The following is a 26,350-nucleotide window of genomic DNA, read 5'->3' as shown; positions in this document are numbered from 1 at the left end:
ACATTTCTTTCACTTTAATCAGACCACAAAAATGCCCCTGGATTTCTATAAAACTGGGATAACAATTGACAAATCAAACGCCCATGGTTTTCACTTTTCGGTGTCTCTGTCCCGTTACCGTTTTCACCATTGTTTCTGCAACGCCCCCGCCGATCACCAGTCACCAGTCTCCACACGCTGAATTCAAAACGAAAGACAATAATAATTTATCATATCCACACTGTGTAGCGATAAGAATCTGACCAACAAACTTGTTAATAAGTCTCAAGTAAGCAACGAGTTTGATGGTAACTCCCTATCTAAATGAACTGTTAAACCTACAAGTTTAAGTTATTAGATGTGATTTCTAAATAGGTTTTTATTCTTTAACATATTCTTCATATGAACGCTCAATAACATGAACAAATATACATCTATTCATACCTTGGTGTTGAAATTTGATTAATTATAAATAATGGGCAACAATGATCAAACAGGCTTGCTTTGGTACCATTTCAAGGAACTGTTTCACCTAGAAACTTAAATTGTTAGGTGAGATCCTGGTTTTTATTCTCCAACACTGTCAAAAGAATGTAAACCCATAGCAGCTTAGGTGGATCTATTGTCCTCTTTCTTTCTCTCTGCCTCTCATTTGCTAGATCAAATATGGAGAGGTCACTAATTATAAGAATGTGATCGTAACTGAGCTGGAAATAATCTGTGTGAGGAATTGTATCAGTTGGACAAAGCAAGCATTCAATTCTACTAAAGCTGGGGAAGAAACTCTCCAACTACCATGTGCCATGGGTGGGTAGGTGATTCAAATGAGCCCCAACCAACCCACATATACAATACAGCCTTAGTTATAAGCTCAATTAAGCCCGGATTCAATGCTCTGTGGATGTAGTAAATGGATCTGAATCCAGTAGTTTATAAGCTGTATGTACAGAAGGGCGTGCCTTCTACACATAGTTCCTGTAAAACTGACCTCAAATATAAAATGAAAGAATTTCTTTTCTTTTTCTTCTTTCGGATGGAAGAATCTAAGCCCTTGGATTAGCCAATAACGATCTCATACACATTCATCATGATGTCAACTCCCCACGACCCCCCACCCACAATTCCACAAAGCTAATGACTTCAATCCTAGTCCTACATGTAAAGAAGACAAGGGCTGTAGTTAGCTGTGGTTGAGGGTGGACGGAGAGGCCATCAATTCTATTTATATTTGCTTTAAATAAAGAACAAAACCCCATGTTCTTCACAGAAGGAAAATCAGGATAGTTTTAAAGTAACTTGTTTATTTATTTATTTATTTATTTTGCAGAGTAGTTAGTTTGGGTGTTTCCTTGGGTTGAGAGAGGTCTAAAATTTGACCACACGTTGTTGAAGAAAGGGTCTTTTTGGTAATTACAAAAAAGGCAGGTGATATTAGAATCTTCTACTAAATGTCAGGGACAGAAATGTAGTTTTGGATAAAATATAGGGGCACTCGTTAATCATGGCTTGTTAAAGCTGTTATAAAACTACTGCTGCAGTTACTCTGTCTTCTTGGAAGCCTTGGAACTCTAAACTCTTTTCTTTAGAGATCTTGGTGAAGGTGAAGCTACTAAATACACCATAAGGCAAAACCTGAGGATCCTCAAACAGGTATGTCCAACTACCAAATGATTTGATACTGAAACCCATATAATTGCTTGAAGGAAGTTTCAATTTTGTTTTTCTGCTTTTTTCCTTCCTTGATGAAGTTTGATTTTGTTTGAGCTGAAAATACAGGGTTTCTGTGGTAGTTTTGGTTCTTAAGTTGTTTTGGTAGGAGTCTGAAGGCTTAAGTTTCTGATTTCTTAGAGAAATCATGACTTGTAGAAATAGGTTGGCTGGGATTGTTTGAAAGGTGGAGTTTTGCTTCGGAAGCGAAATTCCAGCTGATTTTTTATTTTTTTTTTCTTTCTTCCTCTTTCTTTTTGAATTTTCTTCCTTGCGACATCTTTCACCAGAGTTTGGTGGTCAGGCTGATGACTCCAGCTGTAGTCTTCAGCTTTCGTAAAAGTAGAACTCTTAACGTTTTTGTTTATTTATATTTTTATTTAGTTCTTGAATTTTCAGAAGTCCGAGGTTCAATTCTGGGGATTTTCAGAGCTTTATCTTTTTTTTTTTTGTTAAATGGGCATTTTTTGTTTGTCCAGGTACTTGTTGATTTCAAATTGGAAGCCTTTTATATTCTACTCTTCCGGAATTGCTGTGTTCCCAGTCCTGAAGTGGTTTTAATTAACAAATGAATTTTATCTGTTTATGTTGAAACTTGAAAGTGATCTCTTCTTGTGCATATATCGTGCTAGGGGAGGGGATGTTTTAATCTTTCACAGAAGAATTGGCTTCTTGTCATTTCTGAGTCATGGTGCTTGAGGAGATTCTCCTTCCAGAATGACCTTGATTTTCTTTTCTTCTTTTTTGGGTTTCTTTGGAATTTATAGTGCTCTCTGGGTTGTTGTCCCTTCTAACTTGTATAATTTTTCCGTATGAAAACGAAGAGTATGGACACTGCCTAGGCCTTTGCTGTAAATTACTCTGTTTTTTTATTGGTATAAATCACCAGTTTTGTTCACTAAATCACTTTCAAGAAAGTGTTGTCTCATAAGCAATGATGACAGATTACGAGCATTTTGGAAATATCTTGTTCATATTTGAACTAGAGCTAACAAGATTCTACTATTTCGTTCAGAAAGAAGTGAATCATGGTGACAGTTTGGGTTAATTTTTTAGCATCCTGTTGAGTGTTTACAGTGAGTCTTTCTTTCACCCCTAATTGAGAGACTCACTTCAGGGAAGAAAGCTGTTAAACTCTACCTGCCTTGTACTTGTCATACATGCAGGTGCTTTAGAATTATTTGGTGGGCCCCGACCTCAAAGGTTCTTCAATCTCATAGAAGGACTTAATGAGATGATTGTTTGATAATTAAAATGAACATGCCGGACTGCATGGCTAGGATCAGTTGATGAGGTCAGTAGTTTTTTGCTTGAGAGAGATCTTGCCACTCCCAGTATCACCAAGTGACCCAGCCAACCCAAGACAGTGTTCCTCTGATTTGTCCCCTCTAGATATTGAACTACAAAGGAAACTGAGCTCTGCTCTTGTGTCGAGAATGTAGGAGAATGGAAATGATAATGAGAACTCCAAATCTTGTAGTTATCAAGTATGGTTGCAGTGTCAAATATAGTCTATTTAATGAATGTCTTATAATACTGAATTCCTACTTATTGTCAGTAAACCTACTGCTAATATTATCATACTCTAACTTTGCATTTATCTTCATTCTCTCATGTTCTGACCATTTTCAATATCAAAGTTGGTCTGATCTTGTTTATCTTTCCTGCAGATTACACTGAGCCATTAATCTTTCATTTCGAGAAGCAGAAATGATCTGGGAGTAGGAGATTCGCTGTTGAGTTGTTGGACTCAGTTTAATTGCGGTCCAGTGTTGTTAGTAAGCTCATTTGGCTTTTCATGAAGGAAAACCTTTTGCTCCTTATGTGACATGCATGAGTACTGAATTCAACCAATAGTACGTGACATTTTAACAAATGAGTTCTCAGTTAAGGGCTGAGAACGTTTCTTCCCAAAAAAATTACCAATATTATTCTGGATTTCCGGTGGCTGGGATGAGTCAATTAGTAGGCTACTCTTCAATGCAAGCCTCTCAGAAATATGGGAATTCAAATGGGTCCCATAGATCGTATTATCAGCCTGTGCAAGAGGTTGAATCCTATTGTTTGTCTCAGGGCTTCCAAAATTTGGACCAGCAATGCTCCAAAGATAGCAACCAAGAGAGCAACTTCCACGTTCAAACTTCTCATGAAGAGTACTGCACCCTGGACTCATCCTCGGCAACTGGCAGTTACACAGTCTACAGTTCCCCATCCAGCCTTAGTTTCTCTCCTAATGGGAGTCCCATATCACAGCAAGATTCTCTCTCCTACCCATCAGATCCACATCATTCCCCTGATTATGCCTATGGATCTCCAATAAGTAGTTCTTGCATAACAGATGAGGTCAATGATCTAAGACACAAGCTGAGAGAACTTGAAACTGCAATGTTGGGGCCAGATTCATATGTTGTGGACAGCTTCCATGAAACCTTTGATGGTGGAGCTGACCAAACCTCATTGGAGACAGATAAATTGAGTCAAGTGTTGGAGATGATCTCCAGAGGAGATTTGAAACAGTTGCTTATTGCTTGTGCACAAACTGTAGCAGATAACAATCTAACAACAGCAGATTGGTTGATGACTGAGTTAAGGCAACTGGTGTCGGTCTCAGGGGAACCAATCCAGCGTTTGGGTGCCTACATGTTGGAAGGTCTCGTTGCAAGGCTGGCATCTTCCGGAAGTTCAATCTACAAAGCACTAAGGTGCAAAGAACCTGCGAGTGCTGAGCTCCTATCATACATGCACATCCTCTATGAGGTCTGCCCATACTTCAAGTTTGGATACATGTCTGCCAATGGTGCCATTGCAGAAGCTTTGAAGGGTGAAAACAAAGTCCACATCATTGACTTTCAGATTGCACAAGGCAGTCAGTGGATCCCTCTCATCCAGGCTCTTGCAGCCGCCCACCCTGGTGGGCCCCCACACATCCGCATCACGGGTATTGATGATGCCACCTCAGCTTATGCCCGAGGAGGAGGACTCGATATCGTAGGGCAGAGGCTATCAAGGCTTGCTGAGTCATGCCATGTGCCCTTCGAGTTTCATGCAGCAGCCATGTCTGGTTGTGAGGTTGAGCTTGAAGATCTCTGTATCCGACCTGGGGAGGCACTTGCAGTGAACTTTGCATTCATGCTGCACCATATGCCAGATGAAAGTGTGAGCACTCAGAACCACAGGGACCGGCTACTGAGATTGGTTAAGAGCTTGTCACCAAAGGTGGTGACCCTTGTAGAGCAAGAGTCGAACACCAACACTGCACCTTTTGTCCCACGATTTATCGAGACACTGAACTATTATACAGCCATGTTTGAGTCAATTGATTTGGCACTACCGAGAGACGACAAGGAAAGGATTAATGTGGAGCAGCACTGCCTAGCACGGGATGTGGTCAACATCATAGCATGTGAGGGTGCTGAAAGAGTTGAACGGCATGAGCTTTTTGGCAAGTGGAGGTCACGATTCACAATGGCTGGGTTCACTTCATACCCATTGAGCTCCTCGGTAAATGCCGCCATCAAAACTCTATTGGAGAAGTACTCTCCTAACTACAGACTCGAGGAGAGAGATGGTGCTCTATATCTCGGCTGGATGAACAGATCTTTAGTCACCACTTGCGCTTGGAAGTAAATATTTAGCATTTCATAGGCTCCTCTCCCGTGTCCCGTCCTTTTGTAGCACACTGAGATTAAAAAAAAACACATGTAATCTTTTTACAGCTAGCTGAAAGCCTGAACTGAAAGTGTTGTTGACTTGTTATTAGTTTCCAACTTAGGTATGGTAACACTCAACTCTGTTATTGGTTGCCATGAAAATTTATTTGTACTGATGCAAAGCATTGTAGTGCAAATGATTTCAATGCAAATTATGATGTATTTTTATTTTAAAATTTAAGATTGTAGTACAAATAAAGTAAAATAAGACCTGAAATAAAATATGGTAAAACCCAAAACAAAATTAACCCAGAATTTACATTATTTTCATTTGCACACCCTAGCATTTTTAACCAAACACGGCATAGCAATTATATCTATATGTTCAGCTTTTAAAATAAGCTCATTTGTTAATCATCTGTAAACGGAGATTAAGTTTGTTGAATGGAACTCACCTTGAAGGTCCGTTCACCCCCTGAATCGGTCAAAATTCCGATACACCCTCTGTAGGAGCATATTAGGAAGCTCCCAATATGATATGTATCGACCTATAGGATACGTATTGGTACTTTGAACCTTGGTCCCGTATAGTTACTCAGGTCTTATGAGTGCAAATTCTTTTATCAAGTCAGAAGTCTGATAAACACGCACCAAGAGCTAAAGACTACTGCCAGATATAATATGATTTCAAACTTTCTGGGCAAGAATGGTTCGATTTCTGTTGGACTCTGAATCAAAATTTTTGAAGCAAAAGCAAGGTAAAAAGAAATGGTTTGAAACATTTAGGTGGTGTTTGGCATGGCTTCCATTTATTTGATAAATGGTGCTATGTCATCATCAAATTAGCATTTATCCCATCATGCCACTCATATGCATAGATATTGATAAAAGTTTATCTTGATTTATGTGTGTGTCAACACTTGGAGGAAGCTCCATTTTAACACTTCTCCAAATAGTTAAGCATTTATTCATTGTTCTTCTAATGCAGTGCCTACTTGTCAATAAATAGTTTATCAAGTACATTTCTCAGTTTTGAAAACAAATCAAGTACTAGCATTTATTTAATAAACTAAAGCTTTACCAAATACATAGTTAATTTAAGTAGAACTTGGTTTTCATCTGTTGTCCCCTACATACATTTCATACCATTACATCAAAGCAGAGCCCTCACTATCTCGTCCCCTAGTGGCTTGGTTTCTCTTAATTCATGTAAGCTCCTATGGTTTTTAGAGTTCATTTATTTTAATGATTTGTGAAAACATGCTACGTCTTGTATAGCCCCTCTTGGATTCATTAAAAAAAACAAAAACCCAAACCCTCAGACTACAGTGTCACCCCTTGAAACACATCGCTAGCCTCCAACTCGGAATTAGGGTGAAATAAACTTTTACCAAAATTTAAAAATTAACTCATCCTTTAGTACCAAACCAAATCTAATTTAGCCTTCCAACTCGTTAAAAAACCCAACAGAGGCTTTCAATGCATTGGTGTGGGTCACATTCTTTTATATTACTAATTACAAATCAAACCTATGTTTCCTAAATCAAATATAAAACCCAACTTAAATTTAACATGTACATAGTGGGTCCCAAACAGTATAATTGGCCCATATTCAGTACAGGGTGGACAAGTCGGCTTCCCCTTCAATAGAATGGCAAACCCTTCACTCAAAAAAAAGGAATAAATAAATTTTAATTCAAAATAACATGTTAAAGTGGTTTTGAACCTGCTTTAGCTCTAAAACTATGTTCTTTCGCTTAAGCTGTGTTTGGAAACGATGCAAATGGAGTGTAAATCCCAGTTCAGGATAAATTTGTACTCTGGTTCACTTTTGCCTGTATTTGACAACATTACATTTATGCCTTGACAAATGACAGACCAATGCATATTTACATTGATAATAAGATGTAAAAGTACATCAATAAAAAGGAAGTAAATTTGCATTCAACTAGGCTTTGATAAAAAAAGCATATGCTTTATTGGAATTCGTGTTTGCATCCATTACAGCTAAAAATCTGTTTGGTAAGAAGGTAAATTTGTCAGTGCAAAACTAACCCAACTTTGCAATTTATATGAACCGATTTACACTACATATTTGCATTCACACTTATTTGCATCGCTTCCAAATGCAGCCTTAATAACAATTCAAAGGCCCAGCACAAAGGCATTCAAGATGTTAAATTTGTCTAGGTCCCATCATTCTTGATGAAGTGCATTGTTTGTTACAAATCAAACCTAATTTAGTCCCCTAAATAAAAAAAAAAAAAAAACTCAGCCTAAATACATCAACACTTTAATAGTAGGTAATACATCAACACTTCAATAGTAGGTCTCAAGTTACCCGAGTATGGTCATTAACTAGTTTCTCAAAAGAAAGGTAGGCATGGAAAACTCAACCTCACCAACTTACTAATTTTGAAAAGTTTATATTAGAATACAGAGCAGACAGCTTCAACTGCCACTTCCATTTACCACCTATGGCGCATGGATGCAAAGCATATTTCCTTCCCACATATTAAAACCATAAATTACAGTATTTGCTCTCTGCAATTTTAGGAACAGAAACTAAGAATTTTTTTAGCTGCAAATAAGAGCTTGTTAAAAAGAACTAATAGATATTTTTTTTCTAAAATCCCCTAGAATAAACAAATTTTTAGTTGTAAACTTTTTTCCTGTATTGGTTTCATATTTGTACACATTCAGTTTACAAAGGTTAATGACATATACAACAAGAGGCAGTACTCTGGGGGAAAACAAAGTTTCAAGAAACAGTTGATGAAATACAGGAATAGAGGATTAGTGAGTCAATATATATATTTTAACAAGACACTTGCCTTTTCGCGTAAAGTAGCCACAGTTTTATTGTTGTTGGATACATTGCAATAATCTTTTATGGGCCCATTAGTAATCTTCCTGTGTTCTGCTGGTAGGGGTTAGAGGAATGACTTGAAGGATAAGTCTCAAAACTAAAGCTTTCACCTCCATTTTCTCTTGATCCATACCGATCCACACCATCATTTATGCCAGCATAATATGAAACTGGGGTTGCCTCAATTACCTTATTACAACCAAGAGCAGTAACATTGGTTTCAATTTGTGCAGGTTTAGCATCCAGTCTTTGCTGCTTCTCGTTTGATCTATTTTCAGGACTTGAGTTGATGCCAACCCCAAGATCAAGGCTAACTGTATCATTTTCTTCCAACCTAGAACTTAACATACCATTTAATGCTGTACTATAATCAATATTTCCTGTTGTGTCATGGGCACTAGTCCTTGCAGCAGGTACATCATGGTTGTGTTTTCCTTCGTATGTTGTAATAACTGCTTTTGGATCATGCGATGCCCTCTCCACATGTTTTCTGACTGGGCATCCAGCATTTGTGCACTTGTAATAACTCCTAGACAACATGAGCAGGAAATTACCATTATTGATCTAAAATACTTGAATGAATGCATGCCCACCCAAAATGTGGTATATTTCTATCTTACAAGATATATACCGTCTTCAACTATAAGCCATAATTTCTGTAAACCGAAATATCATTAGTGAAGCACATACAGGGTGCTTTACAATATATCATACATATCAAAGTGGCTTCAAAAAGGACTAGGTAAGGAGAAACAAATTATCCTAGGTTCATTAACTTCTTTTTGGATTTAGAAATGGAAAGTCAGACCTATTACTTGATACGAGAACAAAGTTCCCACAGGTGTTGATATCACTGGAAAATCAAAAATATGGTAGAGATGTCCTATAGCAAGCTAGGGTCTTCATTGAACTATTAAAAGGAACATGGAACCAATCAAAATGGGATAGAACTGTTTGAAGGAATAATATTATTACCCAAGCAAGAAAGCTGACTAAAGCTGCAAACACCACCAAAAAAGCAGGCTCAAATGCTCTTATCTTGACTATTAAATCAAGATCAATAATTGAATAGAGGAAATGAACAGCTAAGATGGAATAAGATTCTGACATGGATGAGGAATCAGGAATTGAGGCAACCTTCTCATTCAAGAAAACAAAAGGGAAAATCTTATAAGACAGTAATAACCATGCTTCATAAGATAAATTATTTTGACTTTCAAGACATTTGCATCCATGGAATAGCGTAGTTAAAATGAAGATGTTGAGGTGGAAGAAAGGTAAGAAAACATAAAACTAGAAACAAAGTTACTCTCATTGACATCTAGTGCATATCAAAGACCACAAATCCACAATGGAAATAGCTATAAGCTTTTGTGTTGAAACAGTGAGGAAAAGCTAAAAGAATTTATGATTTAACAAAAGTTAGGCCCTAGATAGAGTAGATGGAGCACCAGAATTCATATAACCAACTAAAAATAGTTGGAATCAGGCTCATTTTAGCTGACTAGACTATCTTAGCATCTGAAGCAAACTATTAAAGCTCACAAAAACCAATCTTCTTTCCCACTGTACACCTGTTTCTCCAAAATCATATTCATGACAATTCCAGTGATGATTGTAGAGTTCAATTTTTTCATCTTTTTTTGTAATTATTTAATGCATGGAGACTAGTACATATTTGAAAAGAAAAAAGCAAAGATAAAAATGTAAAATGTTGAATATAATTTTGGCACTTGCCCAAAATGTTTGTGTGTGTGTGTGCGTGAGAGAGAGAGAGAGAGAGAGTTCAAGAATTTTCTCTAAGACATTTAAAATGGCTATTTGGTTAGCCTAAGAAAGTCAGTGGGCTTACTATGGAATTTTCTCGATTCCAATATCTTTTTGAAAAATCTTGATTCCAATAATTTTCTTATAAGTGGTGATTATGTTTTCCTCACAAAGCTATAGTGGAATGTTAAGTCCAAAATAGCCGAGTGGGACCAACTACCTCCAGCCAATGTTTTGAAAATTGTTTTCTCTTTTCTTTCCCACCAAACATGTTTAAGAAAAAAATCCTTTCTTTCATTTTCTTTGCTTCTTTTTCTTGGCAACCACACAGAACCATTATGACAGAATATTCAAATGCTATGAGGCATATACCAGAAGTATCAATTAATCAATTCCATGCATATGATAACAAACTCAGTCACCCAATTTCATATATATGACTTGCAAAAAAAAGAAAAAAAAATGGAAGTCCATACATATGGTAGCAAACTCAACTAGCTTCTCTTTAATTAAAATGAAAATATAACGAAGGTTAAGGAGGTGATTAGGAAAGCAGTGGTTGATGACAAGTCACAGTTGTTGTTAGGAACTGCCTAACTCAGGGTTCTGATGAGAAACCACCTCCTTGAATGAGACGAGAAGGAGAGAGTTAAGAGAGGGAGAGAGAGAGAGAGAGAGAGAGGTTTGTCCTGAGTAATCTTGCTGTCTTCTTTATTTGCTCTGTTTGCATTTATTGATGAGGTTTGTTACATTCTTGGAAGTCATATCCCAGTTCTTGTTACATTTGGTATTGTGGTTATGCCACTCTGTTATCAGTTGCATCTGAGAGCTGACGTGGATTTCTTCTTTTGTAAGTCTTTAGTTTCGGCTGGCTACTTCCATACACAGGTCTGGGTTCAGTATAACTTGTTCTAGCATTACCCCCCCCCCCCCATGTTAAGCTGGACCTTGGCCTCAAGGTCAAGATTCGGGAAATTGGTGGTGGAGCTGGATATAAGACTCCCATGTTGCATCTTCCTTGGGTAATTGAGACCATACTACCAGAGCTTCCGGTTCCACATGATGTCCTTTCTTCACCCAACGAAAATCAATGATGGACTGTGTTCCGTGACTAATGCCATGTGGCCCATGTCTTCAGTAAACTTGGGTAGAGTGGGCTGGCTTACCACATCTGACTTGAGGCATTTCTTCAGAACTGAAATGTGGAAGACAGGATGAATACTAGAGTGTTCAGGTAGCTCCAAGCGGTAGGCAAGCTTGCCAATCTTCTCAATGATCTTGAAAGGCCCAAAGTAACCTAGAGACAGCTTGTTCCAGCATTGCTGCCTTACTGATAGGGAGCAGTAGGGAAGCAGTTCAAGTATACGAAGTCGCCCACTTGATACTCCATTTCCCGCTGGTGCTTGTCATATGAGTGTTCATCCACTGCTATGCTTGGTTCAAGTTATGTTTGAGCTCTTGTAGGGTAGCATCCCGTTGTGTCAGGCTTCTTCTTGCAATGATGCAACTGGAGAGGAACCCTTTTCATAGGGTAGTAGATTAGGAGGGTTTCGACCATATAAGGTACGGAAGGGTGTCATCCCAGCAGCCACATGATAGGTGGTATTGTACCACCACTCAGCCCAGTAGAGCCATTGGGCCCAAAATTTGGGTTTGGAGCCGGAAAAACAACACAGGCATGTCTCCAAGCACCTGTTGACTATCTCTGTTTGCCCATCCGACTGTGGATGGTAGCTAGTGGACTGGACTTCCTTAGCTGAACTCCCTGCACCTGAAATAGTTCTCTCCAAAAGGTACTGAGGAAGATATGGTCTCTATCAAACAGAATTGATCTGGGAAATCCATGGAGAAGGGCTACTTCCCATATAAAGATACCAGTCACTGTTGCAGCTGTGAATGGATGTGCTAATGCCAGAAAGTGACTGTACTTGGTGAGGTGGTCTACCACACTAAGATCACTGATTTACCTGCTGAAAGCAGAAGCCCAGTAATGAAATCCATAGATATGTCTTCCCAAATTTGGGTGGGGACTGGAAGTGGCTGGAGCAGGTCTGCTGGAGATTGGGCCTTGTATTTACACTGTTGACAAGTCTTGCAGTTGGCAATGTAGTTCCGAATAGTTTCCATCATTCCCTTCCAATAGAACTGAGATGCAACGTGTTTGTATGTGTGGAGCACCCCTGAATGACCCCCTATGGGTGAAGCATGAAAGTAATCTAACAATGGGCCAATATGGGCCAAGATGGTTGGTAGCGCTAACCTGTGTTTATGGTAGAGTAAGGGCCCCTTGAGCAAGTAATTGTTTCTAGAACCAGATTGCCGTGAAAGACAGTCTTTTGTCTGCTATAGTTCTGGACTTGTAGCTGCCTCCTCTCGAATTTGGTCCCAAAGTTTTGTTGTGGGCTGAAGAGAAACCTGCAGCCACTGCAGTTCTAGGTGTCTCGACAGTGCATCAGCCACCTTGTTGGTTGCCCCAGGCCGATATTCAATTCAATAATCAAAACCCATGAATTTTGAGACCCAGTGTTGCTGATCTGGGAAGAGAGTCCGCTGTCCTAGTAAGAATCTAAGACTTTGGTGATCAGTTCTGATTATGAATTTGCACCCAAGTAGATAAGAGCGCCAATGTAAGACTGCCAAGACTAATACCAGCTCCATTGTGTAAACCGAGTTAGATCCTCGTTGTACTGAAAATGCCTTACTAAAGAAGGCAAGGGGTTTCCCTTCCTGCAGCAATACGGCTCTGATCCCTTGACCAGATGCATTGCATTCTACAACGAATGTTTTGTTGAAGTTAGGTAATGTCAATGCTGGTGGTGAGGACAAAGCTGCTTTGAGATTTTCAAAGGCCTATTGGGCTTCTGGAGTCCATGTGAAGGCATCTTTTAGTAAATTTGTCAATGGGCCAGCAATGAGGCCATAGCCTCTAATGAAGCAACGATAGTATCCTGTCAAGCCCAGGAAGGCTCAAAGTTCCTTCACATTTGTAGGCACAGGCCATTGTTGAATGCCCCCTTCTACTATGTGGCCCAGGTAGTGTACTTGAGATTGGCCAAAAGCACACTTAGATTCTTTAGCATATAACTGATTGTACAAGATAATCTTCTAAGTAACTCCTAACTCCTCCAAGTGTTGGGACCATGTGGGGCTGTAGACTAAGATATCATAAAAAAAAAACAGTATAAACCAGCGTAAGGATGGAATAGATGATTCATGAGAGCTTGGAAGGTTGTCGGGGCATTTGTGATCCCAAATGGCATGACCCGGAACTCACAATGTCCATCGTGAGTGTGAAATGCTGTTTTGGGTATGTCATCTATGTGCACTCTAATTTGATGATAACCCACGCGTAAATCCAGCTTATGTCTCCTGATACAAGATGGAGCTCTACTTCAACTTGGTGGACTCACCCGTCCATTGAAGTTGCTCATGTGTTCAGCATCTTAGTTCTGATACCAAATTGTTAGGAACTGCCTAACTCAGGGTTCTGATGAGGAACCACCTCCTTGAATCAGACAAGGAGAAAGAGAGAGACAGAGACAGAGAGAGAGAGAGAGATTCGAGGTTTGTCTGAGTAATCTTGCTATCTTCTTTATTTGCTCTATTTGTTATTGATGAGGTTCGTTACATTCTGTTACATTCTTAGAAGTCATATCCCAGTTCTTGTTACATTCGATTATGCCACTCTGTTATCAGTTGCATCTGAGAGCTGACGTGGATTTCTTCTTTTGTAAGTCTTTAGTTTTGGCTGGCTACTTCCATACACAAGTCTGGGTTCAGTATAACTTGTTCTAACAGTTGTCAATGAAGAGGAGAATTTAGGATGTCTCTCATTACGCTTACTTTTCTTGGAAAACATGTTTTGTCCATCAATGAATTTTGTATGCAATTGGAGGGATAGGATGTTCATTTTTGTAGAGTCACACAGTACATGGATTTTATGATGCTTTCTTTAGATCCTGAATCTTGATCAATCCCTTTCAGATTTAATACAAGCAATACATTACTTTTTTTTTCAAAAAGGAAAGAGTTGGTGTCAGTAAGGAAAAGAGGAAGAATCATGTGGAGATGCATTAGAGCAGCTGTTGTTTGAACAATTTGGGAAGAGAGGATGCTTTCAAAGAGCAAGAAGAAGTAAGGAAGCCTCAATCAAATGCATTGCAGTAAGGATAGCATATTGCATAAAATCATTGGACGTATTCTCATCATTTTTTTACCTTAATGACATCATGAGGAAGTGGGGGAAAGTGGTTGTGTCATCTACTAAAAAGGTAGATAATTAATAAACAGTCGAACTTAAAATCTGCAGTTTGATGAGCATAATGGATTGGATCCATGTCTTATCTTCTTTGTACTGTTGAGGGCAAAGGAGTGAGATGACTTGACTGGAAGTAGCGGTTCCGGTGACGGCGGCGGATTGCAGTGACGGAGAAACACGCAAAGGTAACCAAGTGGAGACGAGTGTTGCATATTGAAGCTAAAAAAAATTGTCTTAGAAGAACAAAGAATCAAAGGACAATGGTCTCTGAAGACAAGGGAGGAGAGAAGGGCTACGGTTTTCCTGATTGGAGAAGCCTTGCAGTGGCTACAAGGTTTTGTTGATGGAGCTATACTATCAGTGAAGAAACAAGGATGGAGAAGTTCAATGTCGTCCTTGGACCGGAAATATGAAGCAATCCTCAAATGGAACCAGAAGGGGTGGTTCGTTACAGTTATAGAAGAGTTTTAAGGAGGGAGGAAACAAATGTTATGCTTGCCAAAAGGCAAGAATAGCAGGGGCTGGAAGTTGTTCACAAAGTCCCTGCAAATCTTCTTGATGCTCATCGCAGAGGGTGTTAAGGATGGTGGTAAAGTGGAGACAGTGGAAGAAGAACAAGGCCAAACCATCAAAACTTGGATCCCAGACCCCTTCGAAAAAGAGAATATTTCTCTGGTAGTCGCGAGCTCACAGTCTGCAACCAAACTTGCGATGGAGGTAGAGAAAGGAATATGGGCCAACAAATATGTTATTAATCTTCAGAAAAAGGTGAACGACTGGCAAAGGGTTCTAGAGTCAGTGAAGAAAGAGCTTCACATTAAAGCAACAGCTGTGTTACTTCCTTTCTACGAAAACAGGGCTATACTAGACGTCGGAGAAGAGAAGATGGAACTGGCAACGGTTAAGAAAGTTTTGATAGCTGACAAAAAGGAAGAAGACAGGACAGAAAGTATTGTGGAGAAGTTGGGCTGTAAGGTGAAGAATCCCAATGACCTAAAAACCTACTTAAGGAGAAAGGTGAACGACTGGCAGAGGGGTTCTAGAGTCAGTGAAGAAAGAGCTTCACATTAAAGCAATGGCTGTGTTACTTCCTTTCTGCAAAAACAAAGCTATACTAGACGTCGGAGAAGAGAAGATGGAACTGGTAGTAAATTTGTTTCTGGGTACTAATGTGGATTCGCTGTCTCATGCCAATTCTCCAGGTTCCCAGCCTCTCTTTTTGCCGCCGGCCATGGATGCAAAAAAGATTAACACTGAAATTGGGGGTGAGATTGTAGTTGTTGAAGAGACGGGAGAAAGAATTTGGGGTTTAATTGAACAACATTTGGAAGAAATGACGAGAAAGGAGATAGAGGAAAATAAACACACACAGAGTAAGGAAGATATGAACAGGGGGGAAATTTTGATGGCTGACAAAAAGGAAGAAGACAGGACAGAAAGTATTGTGGAGAAGTTGGGTTGTAAGGTGAAGAATCCCAATGACCAAAAACCTACTTAAGGACCAAGAAAACTGAGGTGAAGGTGAGAAAAAAGAAGATGAGTGAAGTGGAGAGGTTAAAGCTTGATGTGGAGGGAGATAGAGAGTTTAGTGAGAGGAAGGGTAGGAGAAGAGGGGACAAGTAATTCAAGGGGCTGAGGTAAGGGATATAAAATCAAAGTGACTTGATGAAAACGATCAGTTGGAATGTTCGAGGTTTAGGGAGCGCAAGGAAGAGAACTTTAATAAATGAATTGCTGAAAAAGGAGAAGCCGGATGTTGTTTTGTTGCAAGAGACTAAGCTTTCGACATTTGATGACAGATGGGCCAGAAGTATATGGAGGTCTAGGGGCATAGGTTGGGCAATGTCACCGTCATGGGGTTCCTCAGGTCGTATGGTGGTACTATGGAAGAACATGTTGCTGGAAAAGTGGAATTGATGGGGAAGTTTACAGTGTCTCTTAAATTTCAAAATGAAGAGGTTGGTTTTGAATGGGTGTTAACATGCATTTACGGACCTAATGGGTATAGGGAGAGGAATGAAATGTGGGAAGAGCTTGAAGATATACGGGGATTGTGGGATGGACCATGTTATATTGGAGGGGACTTCAATGTGATAAGATTTGTTGAGGAGTCTAATAAGATGAGACAAAGGGAAACCACAAGTATGAGGAAGTTTAATGAATTCATAACAATTGTGAATTGAAGGAGTTGCCCCTTGTGAGTAGTAACTTCACTTGGTCTAATATGCAATCAAACCCAATTTGCTCTAAGCTTGATAAATTCTTATTTACAGTGGATTGGGAAGCCCACTGGGGAGGGTTGGTCTCTACGGCTTTACCTAGGTTAACCTCTGATCACTGGCCTATCTCTTTACCCAAGGTTGAGCTAAGAGGAAATGGCCCAACCCCTTTTCGGTTTGAGAGCATGTAGCTTAGTCACCAAGGGTTTAGAGAAAAGGTAAAGGACTGGTGGATAGAGATTAATACTAGTGATAAGTGGGAGGGTATGAAATTTCAGCATAAGCTTAAAGAGTTGAAAGCAAGGATCAGGATTTGGAATGCTCAACAATTTGGCAGATTAGAAAAGAAAAAACAAGAGGTAATTGACAATATTGAGATATTGGATAATAAAGAAAATGATGAAATTTTTGGAGAAAGAGAAAAGCAAGAGAGAGGGAGGCTGAGAAAGGAATTGGAGGATATTCTTTTTAAAGAGGAGATCTCATGGAGGCAGAAATCTAGGCAAACCTGGTTAAAGGAAGGGGATAGAAACACAAAATGCTTCCTCACCTTAGCCAATGACAGGAGGGAAATTTTCATATCCAAATTGGAAGTTGAAAGGGAGACAATTGATCAACAATTTGAAATTGCTAGTGCCATTGTTAACCATTTCAAGTCGATATTCAGAAAACCTCTCTCTAGAAGACTTGGTGTGGAAGGGTTGGAGTGGCCAAGAATTGAGGATGATCCAAAAAGATGGTTAGAAAGAAGGTTTGATTTGGAGGAAATAAAGGAAGCAGTTTTTTGAATGGATAGATCTAAACCACCATGTCCAAATGGCTTTACTATGGCTTTCTACCAAGACTGTTGGGACATTTTGAAGGAGGATATCCAAAAGGTATTTGATGAATTTTTTAACAGAGGAGTAATTAATCCAAGTTTAAATTCTACCTTCATTGCTTTGATCCCAAAGAAAGCAGGAGCATTACAACCTAAGGACTTTAGGCCCATTAGTCTTGTTCATAGTCTTTATAAAATCATTGCCAAGGTGCTATCAAGAAGAATTAGATCAGTGCTTCCTTCTATTATTTCCTTAAACCAAGGGGCCTTTGTAAAGGATAGGCAGATCTTGGACCAAATCCTTATTGCCAATGAGAATGTGGAGGAGCTAAAGAGATCTAGAAAGAAAGGCTTGATTTGCAAGTTTGATTTAGAGAAAGCTTATGATTTGGTAGACTAGGATTTCTTAGTGGAAGTAATGAGGAATTTTGGCTTTGGAGATAGGTGGTGTAAGTGGGTTAAAGGTTGCATTAGTACCTGTCATTACTCACTCTTGGTTAATGGCATAGTGGTTGACCACTTACCAGCCATCAGAGGCATTCGACAGGGGGACCCTCTTTCTCCTTTCTTGTTCACTCTAGTAGCAGAAGTGCTAGGTATTCTTTTTCAAAGAGCAGATTTGAAGGGTTTGGTGAGAGGTTGGAGAGTGGGAAGAGAAAGAGTACCTATCACTCATTTGCAATTTGCTGATGATACTGTTCTATTATGTGAGGGAAGTGGTCTAAGTTTGGTGAGGAATATGAAGGAGGTGAGACAAGTATTTGAGAAAATGACAAATCTAAAAGTCAACTTCAATAAGACTTGTGTAGCAGGTATCAACATGGAAGATGAAGAAGTATTTGAATGTGCAACAATATTGGGGTGTGAGGTATGTCAGTGGCCTATGACTTATTTGGACCTTTGGGAGGCAACCCTAGAAGCGTGAATTTTTGGAACCCAGTGGTGAATAGATTCTCAAAAAGGCTTGCCTCCTAGAAAAGGAATTATATATCGATGGGTGGAAGAATTACTTTGATCAAATCGACATTAGCAAATCTGCCAGTTTATTTCCTTTCGGTATTTAGGATGCCTGTGGGGATTTGTAGAAGGCTAGAGAAGGTAATGAGGGATTTTTTATGGGAACCAGGTGAGGAGAGGAGGGATCATAGGGTGAGATGAGAAATGGTGATTAGAAGTAAGAAGTTAGGGGGTCTAGGAATTGGGAACATTTAGAAGAGGAATACAGCCTTGCTGGGTAAGTGGTTATGGAGATTTCCGGTGGACCAAGACACACTATGGACAAAAGTGATCAAGAGCATTCACGGGCTGACGGCAGATGGTTGGGACGCCAGAATTTCGGCTAGAGCTTCAGCAATAGAACCTTGGAAAGCCATTCTTCCTCGTTTTCTACCCTTTGTTAGGTACAATTTGTGTTCTGGAAATATTGTAAGGTTCTGGGAGCATGTGTGGGTGGGGGAGACACCACTTAAAAATCAATCCCCTTCCCTTTTCTCCCTTTCTAGGTACAAAAACTTAACTGCCTCATCTTTAGTTTCTTCTGTTGGCCCAAGACTTCAAATTAATTGGGATTTGGGATTCAGACGAGGTCTCAGAGATTCTGAGATGGAATTGGTGTGGTCCCTAATTCAGGTACTTCAAAAGGTTTTTTTAGATCCGACAAAGGGGGATTCCCGAATTTGGACCCTTTCTTCTTCTGGCTCTTTCAGTTGTCTCCTTTTTCAATGCCCTAGCCCACTCTTCTGTTACTCCTGCCTTTCCCTTCCCTTCTAAAGAAGTGTGGGGAAGACCGGTTCCACCTAGGGTCGGAGCACTTTGTTGGGTAATAGCTTTGGAAAGAATTAATACCTGCGATCACCTTAAAAAAAAAAAAAAAGCCTTTTTGGTGCTTGTCCCCGCACTGGTGTACCCTTTGTAAAGCTGATGGTGAGTCTTGCTCTCATTTACTTATATCCTACCCTTTTATTTCTTCTATTTGGGAGTGGTTTCTCTCTTTATTTGGTTGCAGGTGGACTCCTCCATCAAGCATTCATAGCCTCTTCACCTATGTAGTTGGTAGCCGGATCAAAAAGAGGGGAAAAATCTTGTGGAGATGCACTAAGGCAGAAGTTTGTTGGACGATTTCGGAGGAAAGGAACCAAAGGATATTTGCTGAAAAGGAAAGAAGTACGGACTCAATTATAGAAGTAATCTCATTGAGGGTAGCACAATGGGTAAAAGCAATGAATCTTTTTGAGGATGCTTCAATAGAGACCATCATGAATAATTGGCAGGAAACAGCAGTCTCAGCTACTAGCAGAATTAATGTCCATCCAATGTGGCTCCCTCCGATAGAAGGCTTTATCAAACTCAACTTTGATGGGAGCAGTGAAGGAAACCCTGGGCCATCAGGGGTTGGTGGTGTGTTCAAAACAGAGACAGGTTCAGTTATAGCTCTTTTTTCAGGACAAATTGGACTTGGAGATTCTTTGAGAGAAGAAGTTCAGGCCCTCCTAGAGGGGGTAAAAAGGGCTAAGGAGTTGAATATAAATAAGTTGATTACTAAAGGAGATTCGCAAGTGGTAATTGGCTGGATAGAGAAGGCAAACAATGGGTTATGGGCATACATTAATGAAAAAAGGCATTTCAAGTGACTAACCCAAGGAATGGATGTGCGTGTCCGGTGGGTTAAAAGATGTGCTAATTCATTTGCAGATGCTTTGACCAAACAGGGGGTGGGAAGAAGCCATTTGTTTTGGGCTACTATGTAATTTTATTGTATTTTAACCTTCTTTATAATTTAATGAAAGTTTTCTGTTACTGATAAAAAAAAAAAAGAGGGTGTCAATAGTCTAGCGGATAGACAGGTTGAAATTGGTAAAGTCTCTTGGATTGTTCTTTCTTTGGGGGGGGGGGAGCAGTGGTTAGGAAAGCAATTGAACAATTTGAAAGAAACAAAAGGGAAGAGGCAAACTAACTGAAAGTCTGGGAGGATTGACGGGGGGGGGAGAGGGAGGAAGGAATAGTGGATGAAGAATGACAGAGTAGCTGCAAAGCAGTGGTTGGTAAGAGAGGAAGCTTTTGAGGAGTTGCAGAAGTCTTGGTTTTGACAAGGGGAGTTCTGTTTCTGCTGCCTTCAAGGTTGCACTACATGCCAGCATTTTTCCCGGTTCTGTAAGTTTATGAAAGAAAAGATCAGAAGAGGTTCAGATGTCAAATGCTGGAATCTGGTCAAAATGGTGGTAGCCGTTAGTATCTTGGTTACAGTTTGGTTTCTGGTCTCTCCAGCTTTTTCCTAGTCTTAAGAGAGGATTGGGATGTCAGATTAGGGGATATTTTGGAGTTTAAACCTTGTAACTTGGATGGTTTTTAGTTCTGTTTTTTCTGTCAGTTTTTTGATGTTGGGTGTATACGGGTGATTCTTTATCACTTATCAGGATGTAATCTTTTTCTTCTTTTAATGAATTTTCATTTTATCTTCAAAAAAAAAACATTTGTTAAACAGATATTATTGCCCAAATATTTAATATAAATGGCCAAAATTTTCTATCCTAACATGATTCTGGCAAGGAGTACAAGAGCATCTCCTTGGAAAGTTATTCAAGCTATTCTACCTTTGTTCTCTCCATGGATCAAGTATAACTTGCACTCAGGCAATCTCATTAATTTTTGGGAACATGTTTGGATTGGGGACTCCTCCCTAAAAGACAATTCCCAAGCCTTTTTGCCCTTTCCACTTTTAAAAATGAACCGGTGTCTTCATTCATTGTTCCTTCTAATTCTATTTTTGGGGTCAGCTGGAACTTGGGCCTGCGAAGAGATATCAGGGACATAGAGCTTGATGGTATCTCATCACTGTTATCCATTCTTGAAGGGGTGTTCCTAGAGCCAACAAAGGCAGATAGTAGAATTTGGACTCTCACCCCCTCTGGTTCTTTCACTTGTGCCTCTTTCTTTAGCGCTCTCACACATTCTTCTTCTACGGGCTTGCCTTTCCCTGTTAAAGAGGTGTGGTGTCATCCTATACCTCCTAAGGTTGGGAGTTTCTGTTGGGAAGCCTTTCTAGAAAGAGTTAACACGGCAGATTTACTTCAAAGAAAAAGACCCAATAGTTGTTTTTGTCCTCACTGGTGTGTCCTCTGTAAAGCTGATGGTGAGTCTGGATATCACTTACTAATCTCTTGTCGGTTCACTAACATCATTTGGGAGTGGTGTACATATTTGTTTTGGTGCAGGTGGACCCCCCCCCCTTCGAATGTGTGAAGCCTATTCACATGTATGTCGTTTCGGCCAACAAAAAGGGCCAAGTTTATGTGGAGGTGTACGAGGGCTGCAGTTTGTTGGACAATTTGGGAGGAGAGAAATTCACAAATATTTACAGATAAGGAGAGAAGTTTGGAAGCAATGCTGGAGGTCATCCACATTAGGGTTATACACTGGCTGAAAACTTTGGCTTTGTTCATAGAATTCTCAGTTGATGAACTGCAAAGAAAGTGGAAGGTGATAGCAGAACTCGTTCCAATGAGGAAGGCCTCAAATGTTTGTTGGATCCCCCCACCCCATGACTTTGTTAAACTGAACTTTGATGGCAGCAGCTTGGGCAATCCAGGGCCATCCGGAATAGGAGGAGTAATAAGAGGTGAACAAGGGAAGCTGTTAGCTATGTATTCTGGACCAGTTGGGGTGGGAGATTCTTTGAGAGCTGAGATTCTTGCAGCTCTTGAAGGGGTACAAAGAATCAAAGATATGCATATTAACAAGTTGATCATAGAAGGAGATTCTGAAGTGGTGGTAAACTGCCTGAAAGATGATAGTCTTAGACTTTGGAATTACAGTAATGAAAAGAGGAAATTCAAGTGGCTGACTAAGGACATGGAAATCCAATACAAATGGGTAAAATGAAGTGTGAACTCTTTGGCAGATGGTCTAGCTAGACAAGGGATGAACAGACATTCTATTTTTTGGGCTGTCTTGTAATTTTTGTTCTTTTGATGCTTAATGGTTGTTCTTGGGAGCTAAGATTGTTTAGCCCCCTTGCCCTGTAATTTTCTCATATTTTTAATATTAATTCAATCCACAGTTATTGATCAAAAAAAAATTCTATCCTAACATTACAAAATCTGGAAATATAGTAGAAAATTACCCAGGAAACAACCCAAAAATTTTAAGTTTCGGACACTTTTCTGGTTGAAGGTATATTCTGGTGTAGGAATGCAACAGTGGATAATGTTACAAAGTATTTAACATAAATAGACAACAGAAATATGTATTGAAAGATCTGGAAAAAAAAACCCAAAATACAAAAGGAAAAAGCCCAAAACTTTGAAAGTAAGAACTTTTGGGTTGAAGGTAGGAATGCTACTTAATCAATTATGAGATATTTCCTTTGGGAGCCAGGAGAAACAAGAAAAGACCACTTAATCAATTAAGGTATTGTGTGCAAAAGTAAGGAAGAGGGTGGAGGTCTTGGGAATTTGAGAAAGAAAAACACACCACTTTTAGGAAAATGGTTATGGAGGTGGTCACTTGAGCAAGAAAATTTGTGGGCTGAAGTAGTGGATAGTATTCATGGGAGATTGGAGAGTGGCTGGGATGCTGGTGTATCACGTATGGCTACTTTGACAACACCTTGGAAAGCAATCCACAACGTGCTTCCTCAGTTCCTCAGTTTTATCAGGTATGATACTTGTTCAGGGAACCTAATCCATTTTTGAGAAGATATTTGGCTTGATGACCAACCCCTAAAGGACTCGTTTACTTCCTTGTACTCCATTTCCTTATACAAAAATAAGGTGATTCTGAGTTTTTTAGTCCTTTCTACTTCACCTTTGAATCTAAATTGGGATTTTCGGTTTCGAAGAAGGATGAGGGATGAACAAGCCTCCTATTTGAAAGAGTTTCTCTAAAATTTGGATAAAGTTTGCCTAGAACCTGTTATGGGCCCGGGAATAGGATCTCGTCATGGGTCGGTCCACGGGGAAAACCTCCTGTTTTCCCTTGTTCCTCCCTGCTCTTGATGAACCTATCTTGGCACCCTAATGGTGATTTGTCCAAGAGATCACCTAACTCTCCTTGCTCTCTTTCTTGACTGAAATTTTCGATGCCTTTATTCAATATTCTCAGCTCCTTAAATAGGAGATTACAAGAGATAAGAGTCCTACTTTTAGGAAGACTCCTTGCTAATTAGGAAGACTCCCTACTAATCTATCCTACTGAACTGATAAGATAAGATAAGACTCCCTACTAATCCATACTACTGAATTGATAAGATAAGAACACTGAATAGATAAGACTCCTACTAATCCCTGCTACTGAAAGCAGATAAGGTAAGAATACTGAATAGATAAGATAGGATGAGAACACTAAATTGTTGCTGCTGAGAACACTAAATTACTACTGCTACCGCACTAAATTACTACTGTTGCTGCCGGCGCCCACATCATTACTCCCCTCCTGGACTACGAGCTTGTCCTCAAGCTCGAATTCAGGATGGGTGTCTTGAAACACAGTCAAAGGAATCCCGAATAGGTGGAATGATTTTGCCCTCCTGGATCGGGTTCCAATGAAGAGGGTTCATCCTCAAACAGCTGTAGTGAGATACCAAGATTTTACCATGCATAGCTGCATTCTTTGTCGCGGCCAACTGCAGCCTTAAGGTACTTCTGAGATGTCTTGAACTGTAGAGTACAAAGATTGTGAAGGCCAAGTTGGTGCCACTGAACCGCATCATCTGGATCCTCTTCTATTGCCTACTTTAGTGTGTACAGAGCTCGCTCTTCCACTTCCGTCAAATCATTATGTCCAGTTCCAAACGTTGCTGCAATTTCATGCTGAGCCTTGTGAACCATGGCAAGTCCTGCCCATGCTATCCGAAGCTCAATTGTTGCAGAGTCCCCTTCTCTGAGTATTGAAGCCATTTCATTTGCAGCCCATGAAAGTTGTTCAGTGGGATCTTGAGACCTTTCTGCATCCTTGATACGATGAAGCGCAACAGCATATCGAGTTGACATGCAATTAGGCTCCAATTTTGCTGCCTACTCCAGGCACCTTCCAGCACTTCTATGATCACCAGCCAAATAGTATTCATTAGCAAGATTCACCCAGATATGTGCAGCCCTAGGATCTGATTTGACTGCAGCTAACAAACACTCTTTTGCAACATTTGCAGCCGCAACATGAGGCATACAAGCTCCTTCACCAGCACTTACCCCAGCACCTGCAACCACTTGAAGATATGCAATCCCAAGATTCTGTGACACCTCAACGACACCGGATTCCTACTTAATCAGGACATTTTGGGTGTTGCTAACCTGCGCTAGGGCAATGACCTGCTGCTCGCCCGATGATTCTGCCACGTCTGGTCGGCGGCCGGTTGTGGTTGCAGCCCCTTTCGGGTTCCTTTCCTTGCTGGAAAAGTACAACTCCATCAAGCGCCTTAATTCTCGGACGTCATCCTTGATCTCGCGCACCTCCGTGCTGTTTTCCACGATCTTGAGCTCCAGATCCTGAACCCTAGTCTTCAACTGCTCAAGGTCACCCATGACGCCTTGCTCTAATACCAAGTTGTTATGGGCCCGGGAATAGGATCTCGTCACGGGTCGGTCCACGAGGAAAACCTCCTGTTTTCCCTTGTTCCTCCCTGCTCTTGATGAACCTATCTTGGTGCCCTAATGGTGATTTGTCCAAGAGATCACCTAACTCTCCTTGCTCTCTTTCTTGACTGAAATTTTCGATGCCTTTATTCAATATTCTCAGCTCCTTAAATAGGAGATTATAAGAGATAAGAGTCCTACTTTTAGGAAGACTCCCTACTAATCTATCCTACTGAACTGATAAGATAAGATAAGATAAGATAAGATAAGACTCCCTTAATCTATCCTACTGAACTGATAAGATAAGATAAGACTCCCTACTAATCCATACTACTGAACTGATAAGATAAGAACACTAAATAGATAAGACTCCTACTAATCCCTGCTACTGAAAGCAGATAAGGTAAGAATACTGAATAGATAAGATAGGATGAGAACACTAAATTGCTGCTGCTGAGAACACTAAATTACTGCTGCTGCTGAGAACACTAAATTACTGTTGCTGCTGCCGGCGCCCACATCAGAACCCTCTAAACTAGACAGGAGAGTTTGGTTACCAAATCCTAAAGGTTTCTTCTGTTGTGCTTCTTTCTTTAAAGCTCTTTGCCAGTCCTCTTCCTCTCCATTGTTTCCTTGGAAGGAAGTTTGGTTTCAGCCAATCCCCCCGAAAATCAAGGCTTTCTGTTGGGAAGTGGTATATGGGAAAATTAACACTTTGGACTATTTGCAAAAGAAGAGGCCTTTTTTGAGTATTTCCCCGAATTGGTGCACTCTGCATCAGTCTGATGGTGAATCTTGTTTTCATTTATTTATTTCCTGTTCTTTAAATGTAGAAATTTGGTGTGGAATTTCTCTTTATTTGGGTGCAGGTGGAATATGCCATTGGAGATTAAACTGCTATTTGATCCATCTACATTTACTTGGTCAAAGAAAGGGGAAGAACGATGTGGAGATGTGCTAGAGCAGCAGTGGTTTGGACTTTGTGGGAAGGAAGAAATGCCAGAACCTTCCAAGAGAAGGAGAGAAGCAAGCAGCAAATTATGGATTGTGTTTTGGCTAGAACTATACATTGGCTACAAACTGTGGAACTGTTTAAAAGTTTCTCCTATGATGAAACTATGGATTCTAGTTCAATACAAAAGGCTAAAACACGACTGATTTGGACACCACCCATGGAAGGCTTCATGAAACTAAAGTTTGATGGGAGTAGTCGAGGCAACCCAGGACTATCTGGGATTGGAGGAACTATCAGAGACAAGGATGGGAATCTGAGAGCACTCTACTCAAGACCAATGGGGAATGGGGACTCTTTAAGGGCTGAACTGTATGCAGTCCTACAAGGTGTACAGATTGCAAGAGATAGGGGTGGAGTGCTTGGTGATAGAAGGGGACTCCAAGGTGGAGGTGGGTTGGCTTAGAGATACAGATTCAGTGATATGGTGCTACAAAAATGAATTGAAGAAATTCAAGTGGGCAACACAACATATGAATTTAATCATACAATGGGTGGAGA

At 40.1% G+C, this 26,350-nt stretch overlaps 2 protein-coding genes across 2 annotated transcripts in view; one reads left to right on the top strand and one right to left on the bottom strand.

The window, feature by feature from the left end:
• Positions 1–1,464: 1,464 nt before the first annotated feature.
• LOC104606588 (scarecrow-like protein 21) lies at positions 1,465–5,572 on the top strand. Its single transcript, XM_010271866.3, has 2 exons — positions 1,465–1,629; positions 3,357–5,572. The coding sequence occupies exon 2, from the start codon at positions 3,562–3,564 to the stop codon at positions 5,311–5,313; it is 1,752 nt and encodes a 583-aa protein (XP_010270168.1). The 5' UTR covers positions 1,465–1,629; positions 3,357–3,561; the 3' UTR covers positions 5,314–5,572.
• Positions 5,573–7,986: 2,414 nt separating this feature from the next.
• LOC104606587 (putative WRKY transcription factor 20) overlaps positions 7,987–26,350 on the bottom strand; it is a 33,459-nt gene continuing 15,095 nt past the window's right edge. The window contains exon 6 of the mRNA XM_010271865.3: positions 7,987–8,734. Coding sequence (XP_010270167.1) covers positions 8,227–8,734 — 508 coding nt within the window. The 3' untranslated portion in view covers positions 7,987–8,226. The remainder of the gene's footprint in view (positions 8,735–26,350) is intronic.

This window comes from Nelumbo nucifera, chromosome 1 (assembly GCF_055504915.1).
Source record: "Nelumbo nucifera cultivar China Antique chromosome 1, China Antique-T2T, whole genome shotgun sequence".
Classification (NCBI taxonomy): Eukaryota; Viridiplantae; Streptophyta; class Magnoliopsida; order Proteales; family Nelumbonaceae; genus Nelumbo; species Nelumbo nucifera.
Note: the sequence above shows the minus strand (reverse complement) of the source record. Positions and strands in the feature narration are given on the sequence as shown.

Excerpts from the sequence above, each read along its gene's own strand:
- LOC104606588 (XM_010271866.3), top strand. The coding sequence starts at position 3,562 with ATGAGTTCTCAGTTAAGGGCTGAGAACGTTTCTTCCCAAAAAAATTAC.